The sequence below is a fragment of the Epinephelus lanceolatus genome, chromosome 9 (assembly GCF_041903045.1).
Source record: "Epinephelus lanceolatus isolate andai-2023 chromosome 9, ASM4190304v1, whole genome shotgun sequence".
Lineage (NCBI taxonomy): Eukaryota > Metazoa > Chordata > Actinopteri > Perciformes > Serranidae > Epinephelus > Epinephelus lanceolatus.
Window position 1 is genome coordinate 2,506,288 of NC_135742.1, and position 17,982 is coordinate 2,524,269.

The 17,982-nt window shown below is 42.3% G+C and overlaps 1 protein-coding gene across 2 annotated transcripts; it reads left to right on the plus strand.

Annotated features, from left to right (window-relative positions):
* Positions 1–1,420: 1,420 nt before the first annotated feature.
* Positions 1,421–16,186, plus strand: LOC117252285 (uncharacterized). Of its 2 annotated transcripts, none has more exons than XM_033619059.2 (3): positions 1,421–3,803; positions 8,797–9,764; positions 12,819–16,186. In XM_033619059.2, the coding sequence occupies exons 2-3, from the start codon at positions 8,974–8,976 to the stop codon at positions 13,075–13,077; spliced, it is 1,050 nt and encodes a 349-aa protein (XP_033474950.2). In that variant the 5' UTR covers positions 1,421–3,803; positions 8,797–8,973; the 3' UTR covers positions 13,078–16,186. The 2 variants fall into 2 exon arrangements, with proteins under 2 accessions (XP_033474950.2, XP_078027282.1); XM_078171156.1 differs by lacking the exon at positions 1,421–3,803 and adding an exon at positions 5,378–5,516.
* Positions 16,187–17,982: the final 1,796 nt, after the last annotated feature.

Here is a 17,982-nt window from a genome sequence, read left to right on the forward strand (position 1 = left end):
TTCGCCACATTTAAATGACACTTATCGCCACTTTTTACATTAAAAATGATATTCCTATATAATATGATGCAGAACTATAATAATAATCTACCCAGTAGTATACAAAGTATTTAAATTTGGCTCCACATTAAGAATTACAACATTAACACGATTTACATGTATTGTACATGTTTGCATGTTGGTGATAAAAAAAAGGAATAATATAATATTCTATAGTAAAAAACACTACGACAGGAGCTATTCAGCTTAACGTGTACCTTAAAATACATTTTGCTGATAATACCTCTGTTTATTTACATAAGTATCATTTTTGAACAGGACACTCTCAGTGTGGTATTGTGTCTTTTAGTTGAGTGAGCACCGTTATTTCTTACACCACTGTACAAAAGTTGCTGACTGCTGCACTGTAATGTATAAGGTAACAGTTCTCTGAAAGGTTTTTCCTTTCTGTAAAATTATATTATAAAAAAAAGTAACATAACTTTCCAGGTTAATATGCCTGCAATGTGGCCGCTAACTGCTAATCATAGATGTAGGTTATTATTTAGAATACAATATTACATTTAAGTAAGAATAAATGAATAAATAAATAGTCTTAATAGTAATACAAATAATAATAAATACCAACTAGTCCATAGCCATTGGTAGCTTTGTCACCTTCTACCTATGCCAATCCTCAATGCCTATGTGCAGTTTCACATAGATTGACCACGTCAGTGAGTAGAAAAACGTGGGACAGACAGAATGACTGACTGACAGAATGACACACTGACAGTTTCCGTGATTATGTACAGCATACCATACCATGACTTAGTCATACCAAACATTAGAAACAACACCAACATTGGTCCACAGGGGGAGCCACAGCGATCGGTCGCATTTTAGCCATTTTGAAGCATTTTTCTGTTGTTATAGCGCCACCCAGTTGCCAATTAGATTTAAATTTCTCCAGTCACCTTGAGGCGTCCTGTTCTACATATCTACCAAGTTTAGTAAAAATCCATATGGTGGTTAGGCCTAGATAAGAAATGAGCTCTCTAGCGCCCCCATTTTGTTTGATGGGGTCAATAATGGAGGGGTCCCCTCAGATTATGTGTGGTCATATGCCTACAAAGTTGCGTGGTGATGGGTGAAACCCTTGAGATGTTATACACCTTTATGTGATGAGCCACGCCCTCCGCAATATTCATTGCCTTATAGAAGCTCAGTTTTAGTAAGTTTTCCAACTTTTGCCAAGAGGGAACTTTAGATATTGGTCCCTAGATTATGTTCACCCAGTTTCATGCAGATCGCTCAAACTTCCTAGGAAGAGATCCATTTGAAGTGTTTTTCAAAACATTCAAAATGGCGGAAAATCTATATAAGCGGAAGTTATGGGTTCTTGAGGTAAATGTGTTCCTCATGAGGAGAGGCATCTCTGTGCAAAGTTTCATGTCTCTACGACATACGGGGCATGAGATATGCCCATTCAAAGTTTGACATTTCAATGGGTTGCTATAGCGCCCCCCTTTGGCCAATTGATGTAATATTGCTTCATTGGCATCCTCCCATGACCCTCTACCACTGTGCCAAATTTCACATGGATTGACCAAGTCAGTGAGGAGAAAAACATGGAACACACACACACACAGTTTTCGTCATTATATAGTAAGATAAAGTTATGCTGTTCAGATACTACATTTATCTCAATGACACAGCAACCCAGTGCACACTAAAGTTTGTGTAACCAGTCCAACTGACTCTTTGCTAATTCCCTCCCCTCAAATGCAGACTGGCCAACCATAGCATCGCAACAACCAGCTCTGACGAGGGTCCAACAACAACACAGCTGTGCTCCATTGCCTCTAATGCAGTCGTTTCAGATTTCCTTCATTTTCAGGCTGGTTTGTGGATTTGGAGCTAAATGTTGTGCCTGGAGCACGTCGTGTGTTAATGATACTCGTTACCTGGAGAGGTTGGAAAAAGATATATGTTTCTTCCCTGTTCTAAAACCAAAATCAAACCCTGTAAAGTGTAGGGTTAGCTAGCTAGCTACTGAAGATAGAGCCTACTGAATGTACACACATGCTGCTTTTGCTTTGTAATGATTATAACAGTGATCAAAACTTAGCGAGGGGTCAGTGGATTGTTAAATAATTCTGCATTAATGTAGCATCACAGCATTCTGTTTTAATTTTCCTTTCACCAAAATAATAAAGAAAAAAATTACGTATTTTAAACAATAATAATAATGATAAGAATGTGTAGTTCACAGGTACAATGGATGTTTCATTTCACATGGTGTTTGCACAGGGACTCACACTGACTTATTCAGCAGATGGTTTTGTACCAAGTGATAAATAAATGACGTACAGTCTTTGGAAATTAGTGTCTCAGTGCTCAATGTTTGACTCCAGCAGGATTGCACAATTAATCAAAAATTTTCCAAATTGCAACATGGCCAAGTGCACTATACAATTTCAGGAACTTCAATTTTTTGATAAGGTAAAATGTGTCACAACACACCATTATAAATGAAGCATTGTGGAGCTAAAGAGATGTTCCAGTCTACAAATCATATTCATGTACAGCAAAAATGACCACTCTTGAAAATTGCAGCTTATATCACACTTGCAAATCAATGTCAAAATAATGGCAATATGATTTATTTTGCACCGTGCAGAAGACTAGACAGAAGACGCACAAGGCTACATGTGTATGACAACACAACTGTGTTTATTCTGCCTGAAGAAGAAATGAAGGAGAGACAGGTGCTCTTTTCTATTTGTGAAAAGGAACAACAGCTCAGTGGCTTCTACTGGTAATTAAATTCTATAACTAGTGATACCAATTCAGCTAAGTAAAGAGTTACACTGTTTTCAGCATTGCTCCTAAAAATAAAAGAAATGTTTGGAGGGCACTTTGTGATCTTTGCCATTTTGGTTTTGTTATTAAACAGGCTTGTACCCAAAGTTTCTAACTGATATTGAACGTTATGTTGTAGTCCAATATTTAAACATCGCAGTTTGGATTTGTTTTCTCTTCCTGAATTGTAGTGACATTATATTTAATTGGAAAGCAACAGAAGTTCTGTCACGTCACTGCTCATATGATGACTAAGTGACTTTCTCCCTCTTAACACAATAGTTTTGGTCCATGAGTGATTTGTTCTCTGTCGTTTTACAACCAGCTGTTTGGTCAGCTGTTGAATAACTGAAGTGTCCATGGGTGGACTGTCGGCTATACTACAATAATTCTTCAATGCTGAATTCCAATAAAACTATATGATGAGAAAAGATGAAGTGTCTGATTTTCTCATCTGTAGACTACTGTCTCCTTTTTGTGGTTTTTGCTCCTAACTGCTGAGGTTACTAGTTCACTGTGAACATTTAATACTTGTCAGTGTGGCAGTTCACTCTTTTACATTTAGGGCGTTTTGTTCATCAATAGGCAACAGTTAAAGCAAAACATATTTTCACACATTTGTTTAATGACTGGAACATTTATTAACACAAGTGTAACTCAGAGTGATAGCTTAATTATTGGAGGAGAATCCACAGAGTGTTGGTGTAAAATGGCTTCAGGTCCGTTAATCAGCATCACTTCCTTCAGGTGTGTTAACCTCAGGTGCGGACAGGAAGGCGCGCGGCCAACAGGTGATTTGACTCATCAGACACGGAGTGAGACAGTGTGGACAGACAGACACACGCTGAGGCCGAGACACAGCCACAAACCTCCAGGAGGGTCAGTGTGTGTGTAATAAGCCGGCCTGATGATGATGCAGTGTGGGGTGACGGGACAGCAGTCACCGGTGGTTGTAAACGGTAAGAGCAGAGGTCTCTGCTTGCGCGCCAAACTTCATTTATGAATCGTACAGTTTAGTTTGCCGTTGATGTGCAGAGGCACACACAAAGTAAAAGTGCTTATTTTTGAGATTTCACAAATCAAGGGGATGCTAAGGTAAATTCGGCGTAATGACTACCAACAAAGCAACGCTTACTGGCGACGGTAGGCGATATTTTGGCAAGGTACACACACGCTGGGTGGCTTCCTCCTTGCTGTTGCCCATCCTGGTGTATCCCGCAAAATAACACAGTTTAACCAGAATGCATTTCGCATGTGTGCCGAATTTAGACGCTCTTCGCACTGATATTAATTTTTGTCTCTGAAAACAATTTTATGAGGTACTTTTCTAGTAAGGTTATAGATTTTAAATTGCGAGATTTTCAGATGGAGTTTGGTGAGAGGTTTTTCTTTGTAATTCCACACAGTTAAGTAGTTCCTGCACTGAAAATGAACAAGTATTCCTGTTAAGAGCTGGTCCTGTAGGGAGCCGTCATGATGTTATAATTTAGTCATCTCAGTCAAGCCTTATGTACAGTGTGAGTTTAGGATAAGTGTCACTTACTTTATTTGTATTTTCAGGGTTTAAACTGGTCACTGAATATTTAATATAAATGGTTGTTTTGCCCTAACATGACGAGGAAAGAAGGAACTGACCGATCAGCTGGTACGATGTGATTTACATGAGGATGCAGGACTGAACACCACACACACACACACACACACACACACACACACACACACACACACACACACACACACACACACACACACACAGGAGCTTTATGTGCAGCCATCAGCATGCTGAATACTCACCTTTATGAAACACTACTCTTCTAGTATCATGTGTGGTGTCTCCTGTTCGAGGTGTTCCAGGAAGTGGCTGTAAGTCTCCAGGTGTGCAGGCTCTGTGCAGCCAATTAGAAACGTGCACATGAATTCTGCTTGTGTGTAGTAGCAGAGCAGGAAGCACAAATAATTCTGTGCATGCTCAAACATCATAAGAGCAAAGATTTTGGTACAGAAGCAAAATACTTTCTACTTAATGCCCAATCTGCACAGCTTGATTACACAGCTCTGATCTGCTTCTTGGTGTCCAGTGTGATGTAAGGAACTGATAGTAAGGAACTGATAGTCGTCTATGAAGCCCTTAAAATACACAGAATTCAGCTGCATGTGTCCAAAGGACAGAGGGATGTCGTATGCAGTAAAGCCTGAGGCAAATTGTGATTTGTGATATTGGGCTTTATAAACAAAACTGTTTTATTATTCTCGATTAATCTGCTGATTATATTCTGGAATTTAATCTGCTGATTATATTCTGGAATATAATCAGTTTATTGTCAGTGGTGACTCTCAGTGTGACAGATGGTAGAGATCTCAGTACAGATGATGCCTCTGTGTCTCTGCTGTGTTGGGAGCTGCAGGTGATCCCTGCTGGGTGTTCGTCAGCGTCACAGCTGGAGGCCGGCAGCTTGTTTTGCATCTTATTTCCCTTTTCAAATAAAACGGACAATGCAAACTTGTGTCCTGTTGAAGCCAGTTAGACTGCAGCACATATCATGTTGTGTGGGGCAGAGTTCCTCATTCTGACTCAGACCAGCGTCCAGTTTTACCTGAACTTACACAAACTGCAGTTTAGCACAGAGAGCTGACGTGTTAGAAACGACTGCAGCTCTCCGGTAACTGTGGAGGTAAGTACTGTCTGTCTTTATTACCAAATAGGTTTCTTTTAAGGCTGTAAAGTGCATAATTTCATACATTCAGCTGATGAATCTGATGTCTGTGGGATAGCTAGTAGAATTTTTGAATGGATTTACAGACGAACTACATGAGGTCATAAAGCTCAGAGCCCATGGTGGTCTGACAGGATTTTAAAGGTTTATGCAGAACTTGTTTGATTTTATTTTGCTGCAACAGTTCTTTTGGTAAAACTTCCTGTTATTCTTGCATGATACACCACGACAGGCAAACACAAGGAAGGAACCAGCTGCACCTTTACAATAGTTTGCCTCTCTGTCCAAGTGTTGCTTTGCTGGCTGTCACTCATGGCGAGTGAGATCCTGTTGATTGGTAACACATCAAGGATAAGAAATTTTTTTTCAAGTCTTTCAAAAAAATCACATGATACTTTCTCCACACAACATGTCACTGTCTGCAGAGTGTAGTCAGTGAGACGCACACAGATGAGACCTACGGCTGCTGAGATTGAAATTTGATGTTTGACCAGAAACACTGTTGAATTTAACTTGTCTGAACCTCTGACATGTTTGCAGCACAGAGTTGTTTTTCCTTTTCAGTGCTGAGAGAAGAACAGAAATAAATTAATTGTGCAGTAAGTGGAATTTCCCCTGAATCCGTTGGCCTGTAGAGTCTGTACGATGACATGTAGTTTCCATGTGTTGTCAGTGACTTAAGCTTGGCTGGATATACAGTCAGGTCCATAATTATTTGGACAATGATACAGTTGTCATCATTTTGGCTCTGTACACCACCACAATGGATTTTAAATGAAACAATGAATACCTGCTTAAAGTGCAGACTCTCAGCTTTCATTTAAGGCTTTTTGTCGGAATGACAACCATTTCTTCACACAGTCCCCCAACTTTAAGGGTTCATAAGTATTTGGACAAACTAACATAATCATCAATTAAACAGTCAGTTTTAATACTTGGTTGCAAATCCTTTACAGTCAATGACTGCCTGAAGTGTTGGACACATAGGCATCATCAGATGCTGGGTTTCTTCCCTGGTGATGCTCTGCCAGCCCTTTACTGCAGCCGTCTGCACTTCCTGCTTGTGTTTTGGGTGTTTTGCCCTCAGTTTTGGCTTCAGCAAGAGAAACACATGCTCAGTTGGATTCAGGTCAGATGATATGACTTGGCCATTGCAGAACATTCCACTTCTTTGCCTTTAAAAATGTCTTTGGTTGCTTTTGCAATATGCTTCAGGTCATTGTCCAACTGCACTGTGAAGCATCGTCCAATGAGTTTTGAAGCATTTGGTTGAATCTGAGCAGATAATGTAGCCCCAAACACTTCAGCTTTCATCCTGCTGCTCTTGTAAGCAAGACAAGACTTCACTAGAATAAATACAGAGGGTTTATCACAAGATGCAAACCATTGGTTAGCCTTAAAAATGGAAGGCCAGATTAGAGTTTGTCAAAAACCATCTAAAAAGCCTGTACAGTTGTGGAACAGCATACTATGGACAGATAAAACAAAGATCAACTACCAGAATGATGGGAAGACAAGAGAAGGGAGAAGGGAAGGAACTGCTCATGATCCAAAGCACACCACCTCATCAGTGAAGCATGGTGGAGGTACTGTTATGTCATGGCCATGTATGGCTGCCAGTGGAACTGGTTCTCTTGTATTTATTGATGATGTGACTGCTGACAAGAGCAGCAGGATGAAAGCTGAAGTGTTTGGGGCACCATTATCTGCTCAGATTCAACCAAATGCTTCAAAACCCATTGGACGATGCTTCACAGTGCAGATGGACATTGACCTGAAGCATATTGCAAAAGCAACCAAAGACATTTTTAAGGCAAAGAAGTGGAATGTTCTGCAATGGCCAAGTCATATCATCTGACCTGAATCCAACTGAGCATGCGTTTCTCTTGCTGAAGCCAAAACTGAGGGCAAAACACCCAAAACACAAGCAGGAAGTGCAGACGGCTGCAGTAAAGGGCTGGCAGAGCATCACCAGGGAAGAAACCCAGCATCTGGTGATGCCTATGTGTCCAACACTTCAGGCAGTCATTGACTGTAAAGGATTTGCAACCAAGTATTAAAACTGACTGTTTAATTAATGATTATGTTAGTTTGTCCAAATACTTATGAGCCCTTAAAGTCGGGGGACTGTGTGAAGAAATGGTTGTAATTCCTACACGGTTCATACTACATTTTTGAAGAAAGCCTTAAATGAAAGCTGAGAGTCTGCACTTTAAGCAGGTATTCATTGTTTCATTTAAAACCCATTGTGGTGGTGTACAGAGCCAAAATGACAACAACTGTATCATTGTCCAAATAATTATGGACCTGACTGTATATGCTGTATTGTTATCATGGATGGGGCTGAGGTCAGGACTCTGTGCAGACCAGTCAAACCATTTCCTTATTGACCCAATCTCCAGATTAAAGTTAAACGAGCGATTTTGAACATTTGTGCAGTATTTTGTGACAGAAATGTCGAAACTATGTTATCACAACATCGTGGTTGAGGTTAGGCACAAAAACATTTGGAGGCGGCTGTGACTCAGAGGTAGAGGGCGGCGTCCACTAATGGTGGCTGTTCCATCAGTGTGTGAGTGAGTAGCAGGTGGCATCATGTACGGTAGCCTCAGCCATCGGTGTGTGAACAGGTGATCGTCACATGTAGTGTAAAAGCATTTTGGTGGTCGGAGGACTAACAAAGCGCTTTCCAAGTGCAGTCCATTTGGTTACGACTAAGAAAAGAGCATGTTTGTGCCACAGTCACACTGGACATGCCGCTGACACCTCTCCTATTTGTTGGTTTGGCAGCCATCTGGCCTCGATCCCACACCATCCTCTAAACCTCCTGATGACAAACTCAGCTCATATACATGTGATCAGCACGATGTCACTTTCTGAACATAGATGTGACACGTATGAAATGTATAAATGTAACATATCTGTGGTTTGCAGGAAGTCAGCAACATTGTCTTCTGGCGACTGGGCTGGTTTTATGGAGCTGGATTTGTGCACGGGGACATTTGTGATGTTAAAACAGGAAAGAGACAGAGTGTTAAACAGTACCACGTTTTAGAAGATCATGATACGCTGCAGCGTTAGAATTTAACTTCATTGGAGGCAGGAGTTTGAGACCAACTCAGAAAAAACAGACGGGGGTGTCCACATACTTTTGGCCTTGTATTATTTTTAATTGACTCTGTAAGCAGATTAAATCCTGTTGAGTTGCAGAGTGTTGATGATGTCGTTTCATTTGCAGATTAAGTGTTGATTTGAAGACTGAGGCTACTCCACGAGCACCTTCATCATTTCCTCCTCATCCTCCATGTGACTGTCTCCCTGCTGACCGCTGAAGGCTCAGCTCCCTCCATCTGATCACCTCCGTGGAGCTCCACCGTCGTTGTCTCTACCTTAACCCCTCCTCCATCCATCCGTCATGAATCCCTACAGAGACACAACACCACATTCACCTTCTGACCCTTCTGATATTTCCCATCATCCCCCTCTGTCAGCAGCGTCACCTCCAGTCATTCAGACAGGTCAGAGCTCTCTGAGAGTCATTGGCTATAACTCTCCTCACCATCAGGCCTCATCAGACCATGATGAAGGTCAAAACCTGGTCCCATCGCCAAAGTCAGACCGCTCCTCTTCGCCGCTTCCAGCTTCAGATTCAGGCTCCAGCCTCAGTCCCCGGCCTCACTCCGGCCTGTTTTCAATCTCATTTCCATCTCGAAGTCCATCTGCTGTCTCTGCTCACACACTGAACCCTTACCCTCCCCCCGCCCCTTCACCTGCCCCTCCCCCCGCCCCTTCATCCACCCCTCCCCCGGCCCCTTCCCCCGCCACTCCCCCCTCCTGCCAGGTCTCCATCATCATCCCGTCCCCAGACCTCCAACCGTCTCCCCTCCCATCTCTGTGCTCTGAGGACACCGGCCCAGACCTGGAGTGCTCCATCTGCTTCAGCCAGTTCAACAACATCTTCCGCTGTCCCAAGATGCTTCAGTGCAAGCACACCTTCTGCCTGGAGTGCCTGGCACGCATCAACGTCAAGTCAGCCGAGCCCAACACCATCCAGTGCCCGCTGTGCCGCGGCCTCACGCCTCTGCCCACCCTCGGCCTTCCCAAACTGGCCACGAACTCAGACATGTTGTCGTACCTGCCGGCCGCCATGCAGAGAGTCTACAGCATCCGCTTCCAGCGCAGCAAAGGGAAGCTGCAGGTCAAAAGGTATCACCACCCTTAGCTCTTCAACAGTTTTAAAACATGATTCATATTCTTCTCTGTTTTTATTAATGAGTGAGTAACTTTTCTGAGGCTCAGGGTTCTTGGACTGTTCTACATAATACTGAAACTAAATTTAGTATTTAATGAAGGTTTTCTTTTCGGTCACGTCCCCTTCCTTAAATATATTTGGGGATGTGGGTAACAAAACAAGTGCAGCTGAATGTCATTTTATTAAAATATTATCACCAAAAGACAAACTAAGGCTCTGCAGCCACTGAACATGGACCTGACAGGCACATTTTCACATCCTCATTGTTTGCTGATCATCATCATATATTTTACTGTGTAAATAAACTTTGACCTAAATATTAATTGCCTTGCTCGCTTCAGAGAGCTGTTTGTTTGTTCAGTTCCGTCGGGGAACTTCCCCTCAGTCAGGTCTTTTCTGTCCGAGATTCACCACAGTGAGGGGGTGATATCGAACAACTATGATGTGCACCTTTTACGGTGTCTGTGGACAAGAATAAAAACAAGTGATGTTTAGGAGTTAAAAAGCCTCCGGATAGGTGTTGTTACAGAAATTAAAAAGGTGATTGAAAGAAGTCTTTTTTTAAAATAAACAATCTTCCAGTGATTTCATCAGTTCCTCAGATTCACACTGATGCTCAGTTTATCTTTTGGAGTTTAACCTCTCTAACTCCTCCCCTCCTCTGTTAAATGGTATCTCCCAGGCACACTACGTCATCAAACCATGTGATGTTTGGTATTGCCGGATTCAGGAAGCTCTCGACTTTTCAAAAATAAAATCGTTTTTCTTTTATTTATTATGTATTTTGCACCAGAGCAGCCTAAACACACACAGTCCAAAATCGCAATGAGTGGTGACAAGTCATGTCATGCTGTTTTTCGAGGGGAAAAGTTAAAGGATTACTCGCGATCTTATGTGGAGCTGTTAGCGGGCACGTAGCTGGTTTATAAAAGGTAAGAGTCTCACTTGATCATAACTTTCACGTTTCATATGGCTTTATTTGGTGATATTTTATGGTGTTTCTGTGTCATAAACAACATCAGCTATCATAATCACACCTGATTTCAATAAGGTACGATGTTTGAAGCTGGCTGAGTGTTGTTTGATCACTGATAGTACTGTTTTGAAGCCGAGTGGCCGCTCTTGTCATGTGGAGCTCCGCCTGGATCTTTGCATGGAAAAAACACTGTAGAATGGTCATACTTTGAGCAGTCTTCTTCAAATTTGAAACAAGTGTTCATTGATAGTGTGCCTACAGCCCCACAGTGTCATTTACCTGCTCAGATGAAGCCACAGACAGTTATTCATCCTGAAAAACATTTTCTATTTTATTTTAGGCAAAATCTTCAATTTTATACTGACTTCAGAGGCCCATTACTCTGTCTCTGTATCACCTAGAGTGTTTCTGACACTTTCACAAGAAACTTCAGGGAGTTTTCTTTGTGGCAAGACCTCATGCATGCATGTAGTCAGAGCGGTTCAGACGCTACAATCATTTTAATTTGGGTATGTTATTTTAGGTGTTTTTGCTACAAAATGGGGGTGGAGTGCAAGATTAAAAGAGGCAGAAATTTTAAGACTTTTGCAAAACAGTTACCCTGGCATCACTAGATCAAGTTAGTCTGGAACCTGAAAGGTCATTTTTGATTTTCAAGGGGTGTTCTTAGCAGCTGTAGACCAAAATGCCTCTGGACAACTTTTTGGCAACTAGCAGGGCCAGTTGGTAAATTAAACTTTTACCAAATCCTGTCTGAAGTACGGCAAACGCATCTTTCTCATCAACAAAAGCTTTAAAGAGAGAATCTGACATTTTTCAACCTGCTCTGTGTCACTGCAGTGTGCACAGGTGAACAGTGGTTGGTTCCCCTCCATGTTGCCAGCACCCGGAGCCTCCCACTCGTCCTCCGGTGGGATCTGCTGGGTGCACCGAGGGAGGTTGAGCGCTTTTGATTTGCATGTACTGCCCACATTGCAATGAGACAGAGATGGTTGAAAATCTGCGGATTTCCCCTTTAAGGGACACTTACCCTATTTTCCACCAGCTTTGTATCATAACACTGTGGATGGAATGTGTAAATTAAGTGTGGTAAATTCCCCTCCTTCTAACCAGTGTCCAGATCTCCCTGCTCTCTGCCCAGCAAGACCCCGCTGGATGACGCAAAACAAGTCATCCAGCAGAATTTCACTGGCTCCCAGGCTGTTGCTCAAACTCCAAGCTGTATGTCTGCATTTTTAAATAGAGTATGGAAGCAGCTCAAGAGAAAGACCAACCCTTTTTCTTTTTCTGTCTCTTAAACTGAGCTCGAAATCCAATCAAACCTAAAACTCAGCAGCTGATTGAATGTAGTTTAAGGTTATGTTTCTGTGCTGCTTGTTTCTCTCCTCAGATGTATCAGAAACATGTTTTAGCCTTCTGTTTAACTGAAATATGATATTGTTATCAGAAAAACAGCAGGAGTGTTTACTGGTCCAGTGCGACGCAGTGCATTCTGGTAGTTGTAGGTTTTCTATCTCTTGTGCAAACGCAAACATCACAGCCCTGTCCCTCGGTGTCTCAGGTCACATTGTACCTATCTATCTATTTATTTATTTATTTATTTATTTATTTATTTATTTATTTATTTATTTAGTATTTGCATCTTTCTGCTGCACAGATGTCTAGTTTTATAAAAAAAAGACCATCTTTCCAGCAGTGAAATACTTCTTTTGTTGTTTGTTCTTTAAGAGAAAATACACTGTACAGTTATTTTAATACTGTTGCGACGGCTGATTCACGTCAGTGTTCCACACCAGCGGCAGCCATCTTGGTTGTTTACAAAAATGCTTCAGCGGCGCTCCTCTGTCATCATCGTGTCAAAGCCGCCACACATTAGATGAACTGTTGTGATTGGCCAGACGCATCAGCCAGAGCAAATAAAACTTGAAAATGTCTTCTGAAATAAATAAAACGATCTTAGAAATAAAAAGATGGATTTTATAAATAAGGCTTAACATTCAGTTTCATCTGATCAATAATGTTTCTCGTTCAGCTCATCTCAAGGTCATCGGCGGTGGGGTCAGAGGTCGCTGACATCTCTTCGGTCTGTGAACCGCTCTCTGGATGTGGGGCTTCCCAGCCCGCCGGTCACGGGTCCCAGTGAGGCCAGCGGCATGGGCGGAGCTCTGTTCAGACTGACGGGCCGGCCGGCGTGCCGAGCCTTCCTCCTGACGTCCGTGGTGATGATGATGGTGCTACTGACGGGCATCATCATCTTCCTCCTCACCTTCAATGACAAGGGCAGTGAGTGACATCACGTTACATCACATCCTGTTTTCTTGATTATATTTCTGTGGAGGGAAAATGCACAAAAAATTCATTGAACAGTAAAATTTAATCTGAGTCCAGCTAATGAGCAACATCTGTCCCACTGCTGAGGTTAGAGGATGAAAACTGAGCCATCAAGTCACAGAGAGATCAGGACTCACACCTGAGCCGAGGACGTGAGGAGCAGTGGACTTTAATCTGCTTCATAACGTTGAACTTGTGCCAGAGTTTCAAATAATCTCACAGATGTCTGAATCTAAGTCAGCAGCTGAGGTGGGAAGGTGTCTGTGACTCTGAGAAGCAGTGGACTTTAATCTGCTTCACACTTCTGCCAAAAGCTTTAAATGATCAGCGAGCTGTAGCCAGACGAGTCACAAAATGTCGGTCAGGTAACAGCAGATGTGTGACAGCTCTGGAAACTGAGAAGCCGTGGACGTTAATCTTCTCACAGCACTTAAAGCTTTGCCAAAAGCTCCACTCACCTCAAGCTTTGGGAAAATGTGCACATTTATCACTTTTAATGTCGTGAATTTCATGTTGCCAAAGGGCCGTCCGGCAATACAAGATGGCTGATCTAAAGGTCATTTGATAGCAGACAAGATAAGTTTGTAATAAGACAATAAAACAATCGACTGACAGCAGGTTTATTATAACTCATGTACAACAGCTCAAAGTCTCTGGTGGCTCCAGCTGCAAATAACAGCCCTAAACAAACATCAAATATTTGATTCCAGGGGCTGAAACTTTGGGACATAAAACATAATGTATAAAAAAATAACATGACACAAACCTGTCACTACGTGGCTCCCTCTTCTTCATACTTTGAGCACTTTAAAAACACAGCGACTGAATGTTACATGTTTGATGTTTCTGTGTGTTTGTTGTCTTTTTGTGGACATGACGGTGTGTTTCCTGTCGGAGCTGCAGCTCCGCTCCTCGCTCTTAATAACCAAATTCTCTAAACAGAAGTCATGCAAATAGACCCGTGTTCCTGTTAGTCTGACGCAGAGAGCAGAGGATTTTCATACAAATGTTAATACGTGACGGTGGCTGGAACAACTGAACCTCGAGACAGATGGAGAGTGTAAAGGGTTAGTTCACCCACATTACAAAAATACATTTGCCAAAGGGATAGTTTGTATGTTTAGAGGCGGGGTTTTATGAGGCACTTATTCTGTCACACACTGTAGATGGCATCGGCACGCCCCCAGTTCAAAGAGGCAGGCTGGAGTACCACCACAGAAGCTAAGGAATGTACCGCTGCAGATGGATATGGCAGCAAAATGGATTCTAGCCACCTACAAACAAAAACACACAAAGATCTATGTGATTACCTGTGCACCATATTAAGGATATTTTCACCACTTTACCTTAATGTCAGACAACGACTTCCAACAAGGAACTGAAGCCGTTGTATCGCTCTCGTCAAAGCCAGACTCTGCCGCTGAGTGGTTATTTTATTAGTGTTAATGTGTGACTTCAGTGTTTTTAAAGGCATAGTTTAGATTCACCAAAGTCTCACAACAGCACAAACTAACTGATCACAGCAGCGTTAGACCAGCATCCCTCATCCCGAGCTGTCTCGTGTTTCCGCTTCGTCAGTGGCCTCTCACGTCTACACATTACACGCTAGGTATCCTCCTGCATCTGCTGTTGAGGTTACGGGACGCCACAACCAGCGCCGGGATGTCACCAAATGCACATGGTTAGATTAAGAAAAAAACATCATGGTTTGGCTTTTCAACAACACAGGAAGCGAACATCCATCCACAACCCCTCATATCCTCCCATCCGTCCTTACCAGCAGCGTTTCAACCTGACACCATCCAGTGGCGAATCATAAATGCGCAACGTTACGTCTGGCCGCGTTACAAACTGACGCTCCCTGCTGGTGTATTATACCACCAGGAAGGGTGGCTTTTGGCGTCTGGTGTCTGATGCTAAAACCACTGACAAGGCGGCAGTACTTGATGACTTTGGAATGACGAGGGTAGACCAGTGTGTTAAATCACTGGAGTGTAATGGAGTCTGGAGGCTTTGACATGAGCAAAGATGAGGAACTGAAGCTGTTTACAAAAGCAGCTGTCTGACATGAAGGTACAGTGGTGAAAACATTCTAATATACCGCACACTTTAACTGATATTTCTAGGTGGCTAAAATATGTTGTGCTACTGCCCTCGTCCACAGCAGTACATTACTAAGCTTCCATACTGGTGCCTGCTTCTCCAAACTGGGGGCGTGCAGACAGCATCTACTGTAGGTACACTGACTATGAGTACGTCATATAACCCCACTTCAAAACATCCAGACTATCCCTTTAACCTCTAGAGACAGCTCTACAAGCAGGTAGTTTTTGGTTTTATTCGACCACGTCTGTAGATTTCAGCCTGACACAGTGAAGGTGAATAGATTCTGTTCTTTTAAATGTCATTTTTCAGGACTGCGTCACAACAAAGTAAATCCCATTTAGAATCCATTTTATGGTGAAAAGACAGAAATCTGAAAATGTGGAGGAATAAAACCAAAACTGGATCGATGAGTTCACTCTGAAGGCGCAAAAACGTGTCTGTCTGAGGCCGTCGTGCACCTTAAATTAACTCTTGAGCCTTCCAGCTGATCTGTGACACCCTGCAGGAGGCGGGGACGGTCCCTCTGTCTGATCCAGTCGTTCAATCAGAAACCTGATCAGATAGTTTTAACTGATCGATCAACAGATCACAGACACATTTCACATAACACAATCATGAATTTATTCTTGGGCTCAGCTGAAAACTGCACAAGGAAAACTTCTTCCACAAATGCTTTGACTTGCAAATCAAACAAGCCAAAAAAGCAACCATTAAAATATGTATCATAAAGGTTATTCACAGATATTTCCATGATGGTTTAGACTGAGTCTGAGAGGGAAAATACATTTTAACCCAATGTTTCCTTGTTTTGTATGTGGTGTGTGTTTAGGCTCTGACCTGTTTTACTGTGCAATGTGAAATGAAATAATTTTATATATTTATACCACTGTTTTAGCAAAGCTTGCACTATCACCGTGTTTGCCTCATGTTGAACTTGAATAAATTCCTTTTTGAATCCCAGTTTGTCTTTTTTTTATGAAGCAAAAGAAACTTTTCAGAGTTGAACTTATTTCTTGAACGGGCAAAATCTGGAGTCTAAGCTTAAATAAATATGCACATTGTTGTTAAGGTATCTTAAACTGTATTTTAAATTCTGTACACAGTAGATAAAGTTCTGCAGGTTGGTAAATGTGGAGCTTATGTTCAGTCCAGCAGAGTTTTAGAGTTTAAAATTAATCAGGAGAGAAAATCAGAGAAAATGTGTTAAGATTTTTTAAACTATAATTTACTACGACTAACGTTTTGCAGCTCACTGCTGGTGCTGACAGGACTCATCAATGAACAGTCTCTGGTGTTGAGTGTGCCAAAGTCTCCCTCTGCTGGTGGAGAACACACCTGTGCAGTGTTTACTGACACTGAAGGCTTTTTCACAGCAGACACTTGCCATGTATCAGCAGGAGCAGCAGGTGTAAAAAATAAAATGATTGCTTAATTCCACTCAGCTGCTTAGAGTGCAGGTTCAGTAACACCTGAGTTCCTACAGCAGGTCAAAATGTGTGCTGTGAGAAAAGCCTCTGATGCATCAGTTTGGTTTATATGGTCAAAATCACACATGTGCTTCACAGGTTTTACAATGTGCACAACATATAACAGTTTATTCTGAGAGCCTCGATTCAGACGAGAGAAACTGACTTAAAAACATTTTCACTGAGAAGACGAGAAGAAACCTCACAGAGAGCAACAGGTGTGCTGTAAATGGGGCGACCTCTGGTTCACCCGGGTCCTGCTGCGTCCTGCTCCCCTTTCTCTCCCACCTCTCCTGTCCATCTACAGCTGTCCTGTCAATAAAGTTATCCAGTTAAGGCTCATGTACCTTCATGTCCATGTGTGGCCTGACTGTTTGAATGCTCACACTGTAATGCACTCTGCTGCTGACTCTGACATTTTTGTCTTGGTTTACTTTTATTATGAATATGGGCTACAGGTGTGGCATGTCACATGACGGGCTCGGGGAGCACTTTGGGTATTAAAGATGGCAACTTTCTGTCATGTATCAGAAGTCTGAGGAAGAGCTGTGTGGCTCTAAACGTCACTCTGCATTAAAATCACTCTGAAAGGGAGCTGCTTGTCTTTTACTTTGCCAGACTTTTCTTTGGTCCAGCACCCACTCCACTGGACACTGAGATATGTGTGTGTCTTTTACACTGTTTTTATATCAGTGAAACTAAAAATAATTGTAAAAAAAGTGTTGTAAATGTCAACTGGAGTGGAAAAAAATGACAATATTGTGTAAATTAAAAAGCAAAAATGATCAGAAAAGTGTTGAGTATCACAGATATTAGGATTCTCTACAAAATGTGGTGTTCGTCAAAACTAAGAACCAATCAGCTCTTCAGTCAGGTGTTTCCCATCATGCCCTGGGTCCTGCACTCAGTGGACAGCAGCTGCAGTGCCTGGCTTTAAAAGCTGCAGCCGCCTCAGTCTTGTGAGGTTATTGTTGCCCACCTGTGCATGACGTCAGAGCAAGTCGAGATTAAGTCAGACACAAATCTAAACACTGTGTGGCGATTGGCGGTGTTGAGTACTGTGCCAGCCTGTCTCATCCTGAACGAGCCTGCTGTCTTTGCTTCAACCAAATCTTCTGAGATCCTTTTTGTTGTGTTGCACCTGCAGGCAGCCAGCAGGTGGAGCTGCAGCATCAACAACGACAGAGTAGTTTGTACAAAACCACAGCCTCTCCTGGCTTGTTGCTCAGATCTGCAGACACACTCCTTTACTCCCCACACATCCTGTATGACACAGTGTGGGTGTGTGTGTGT

Bases quoted from the DNA above. Each gene is read 5' to 3' on its own strand.
- LOC117252285 (XM_033619059.2), top strand. From the start codon at position 8,974: ATGAATCCCTACAGAGACACAACACCACATTCACCTTCTGACCCTTCT. The intron at 9,765-12,818 runs GTATCACCACCC...TTTCTCGTTCAG, and splicing joins GGGAAGCTGCAGGTCAAAAG to CTCATCTCAAGGTCATCGGC.